This window comes from Lathyrus oleraceus, chromosome 6, assembly GCF_024323335.1.
Source record: "Lathyrus oleraceus cultivar Zhongwan6 chromosome 6, CAAS_Psat_ZW6_1.0, whole genome shotgun sequence".
Classification (NCBI taxonomy): domain Eukaryota; kingdom Viridiplantae; phylum Streptophyta; class Magnoliopsida; order Fabales; family Fabaceae; genus Lathyrus; species Lathyrus oleraceus.
In genome coordinates this window covers 128,782,844-128,785,600 of record NC_066584.1, presented here as the reverse complement: position 1 = coordinate 128,785,600, position 2,757 = coordinate 128,782,844, and the positions used below count along the sequence as shown (strand labels likewise).

The 2,757-nt window shown below is 34.3% G+C and overlaps 1 protein-coding gene across 1 annotated transcript; it reads left to right on the top strand.

Moving 5' to 3' along the window:
* The first annotated feature begins 538 nt into the window (after positions 1 to 538).
* On the top strand, positions 539 to 2,041 carry LOC127092725 (60S acidic ribosomal protein P2-4). The gene is made up of 3 exons (XM_051031609.1): positions 539 to 734; positions 999 to 1,228; positions 1,796 to 2,041. The coding sequence occupies exons 1-3, from the start codon at positions 647 to 649 to the stop codon at positions 1,820 to 1,822; spliced, it is 345 nt and encodes a 114-aa protein (XP_050887566.1). The 5' UTR covers positions 539 to 646; the 3' UTR covers positions 1,823 to 2,041.
* Positions 2,042 to 2,757: the final 716 nt, after the last annotated feature.

The window sequence follows — 2,757 nt, the reverse complement described above, 5'->3', positions numbered from 1 at the left end:
GTGAGATATATGGTATGGACATTGATTTTGACAAAGCTTTGATACCATTTTGATATATGGTATGAGAAAGCGTGTTTCGACAATCAACATGCTTTCATATCATTTGTCTTTGACACTTTAGATTTTCTAGCACCAAAAACAGTGGATGTTTTATAGAGAGTGCAAAGGCTCATGCATAATAATGTTGTTTCACCTAGAATAATGAATAATTTGTAAGAAGATTAATTTTACCATTCAAAAAGGATTGTGGCGCAATTTGTTGTCTGCTAGCCTGCTTTTATTTTTATTTCTTATAATATTATATGTTATATTATTGTCATAGATTTAATCATGAATCAAGCGAATCGTGTTGATGAAACTTTGTTAGGTGATTGTTATCTCGAACAAATTGAATGTGTTGGATTAATATGGTGAAGTGGTGTTCCAAAAAAGGAGGTGTAAAAAGTTATTTACGAAGTAACGGGAGTCTTGTTTTAAAATTGAAATAGTCCACCCACCCATATTTGTAGGCCCAAAACATGGCCTATCAAAAACACAACAAAGCCCTAAAATCCGTTTACACAAAACCCTTGAAATCTCTGTTAACTCTTTCTCTGTGTTGTTTCATTCCTTTTGCATTTGATTTGAAGACGCCGTCGGCATAAACATGAAGGTGATCGCCGCATACTTGCTCGCCGTTCTCGGAGGCAACAACACCCCCTCCGCCAAAACCATCAAGGACATCCTTGGATCCGGTACGCGCCGCCGTCAATTGTTTTTGTTTTTTCAAGAAAACTTTGTTTAATGTCAGTCTCTAATTAGGGTTAGGTATACATATATGTTCATAATAATCATGTTTGTGTCAATTAATTTTTATGACTTTTGGAATTCTCTAAACGGGTTTGTTTAAGTTTTTATGCACCAAAACACATTCTTCATTTAGGGTTTGAACTTTGATGGGGTTTGAACTCTTCGATTTGATGGATAGCTGACAGAAATTGTGAATATTTTATGTGCAGTTGGAGCAGAAGCAGAAGATGGCAACATTGAATTGTTTTTGTCTGAAATTAAGGGCAAAGATATAGCTGAGGTGATTGCTTCTGGTAAGGAAAAGTTGGCATCAGTGCCTTCTGGTGGTGGTGGTGGCGGTGTTGCTGTTGGTGCTGCACCTGCGAGTGGTGGTGCTGCTCCTGCAGCTGCCGAGGCAAAGAAAGAGGAGAAGGTTGAAGAGAAAGAGGAATCTGATGATGTAAGTTTTTATTTTGGGTCCATATTGCTTCTTTGTATGTGGCTATTTTAATTTGAATTACATGTTTTGCTTTGGAAAATGGTTCAGATTAGTTAGGCTTTGAGTAATCTTCTGCTGTTAAGTAAAACCCTGCTGCATCGCATATTTTGGTAGCAGCAAATGCCACTTAATAGTAGCTGCTACTGTGATGTTCAAATGAACTTTTTCTTTATGAGAGATGAAATTGAACATCGGTTATTTTACAAATTTTGAGCTCATTGTGTCATAATGTGTATCTGATACATATTTTTCTTGTATTGTTTTGCTATACTTTGATGTAGCAGCCGTACTATGTTAATACCCACTATAACACTAGTGTTTTTAGGGCCAGCTAATGCATTCCACTATCTGCCATTGGTTACATTAAATCAATCATAATATGGTTATTGTGTTATTATCATTTTTGATTAGTTATTCATATTTTCTTTCTTACCTTGAAGTTTGTGTTCGAATCACAATTATGTACTGATTTTGGGAATCTGATATTTTTCTAATGGTTAATCTTTCAACTTTTTTCTTCTGGTGCAGGATATGGGATTCAGCCTTTTTGATTAAGTCTGTGGTTGCTGAGTTTATTTGAGTTTTGTTCCATAGTGTAGTGTGGTTTTATTTTATTTCAGTGATCAACGCCTAAGTGGACGAGTTTAGTTTAATATTGTAGTTTCTTAATGTTATGATGGAAGTTATATTTCTGCCATCACAGTGTAGCTTATTTCTTGTTTTACCTTTTCATCATACAGTTATTTCCTTTTTATCTTATTTTGAAGTTGAATACATTTATCTTATTTAAAATTTCCGTCCAGAATCATTTTTCAAGTAATATGATACTATACCAGTTGTGCTTTGTCAACATGAGCATTTTTTGTACTGGTGTTGATACTGCATTAGCATTATGCCTTCCCAACCTCAGCCATATTCACCAAGATTTTGATAATCACTCATCATTAGCATTATACTTAGGGTTTAGGATTTTGGTTATATTACCTAGTAACAGACTAGAAATACAGGTGCATCTGTTATGGCATGTTTTAAGTTCTGAATTTTTCAACCTATATTGTTGTGTATTTGAACATGTTTTTTATGATAAAGGAGGAAAGATCTCTGCACTAAAATTTTGCTCTTGAACGTCCTTTTTATCTGTTACATTTTGATTTTTTTTTTATATAAACGAAGACAGTTAATAAATTTTAGTTTTTGTAAATGCAACAAGTATCTAGGAACGGTGGACTGAGTAAAGAGATAAATTTATCTGGTGTTTACTTGTCAATTGTTACGTTGTTCTTTTCTATATAATTCCCTTGATGATATATAGGATAGCTACTAAAGTCTTTCATGTTCTTGAAGCCATTGAAGTCGATAGTTTAGTAGGGTAGAAAGGAGAGGTAGACTGGTAGGAGGTCTTGGAGTGATGTATAATGTTAGTTAATTCTTTTAAAGTTTGTGGGTTGGAGAGAGAGATTAAGAAACAAAAAGTGGAAGTCCGATGTGTA

Excerpts from the sequence above, each read along its gene's own strand:
- LOC127092725 (XM_051031609.1), top strand. The coding sequence starts at position 647 with ATGAAGGTGATCGCCGCATACTTGCTCGCCGTTCTCGGAGGCAACAAC. Across the intron at positions 735-998 it reads CAAGGACATCCTTGGATCCG|TTGGAGCAGAAGCAGAAGAT; the intron begins GTACGCGCCGCC and ends TTTTATGTGCAG. Across the intron at positions 1,229-1,795 it reads AGAAAGAGGAATCTGATGAT|GATATGGGATTCAGCCTTTT; the intron begins GTAAGTTTTTAT and ends CTTCTGGTGCAG.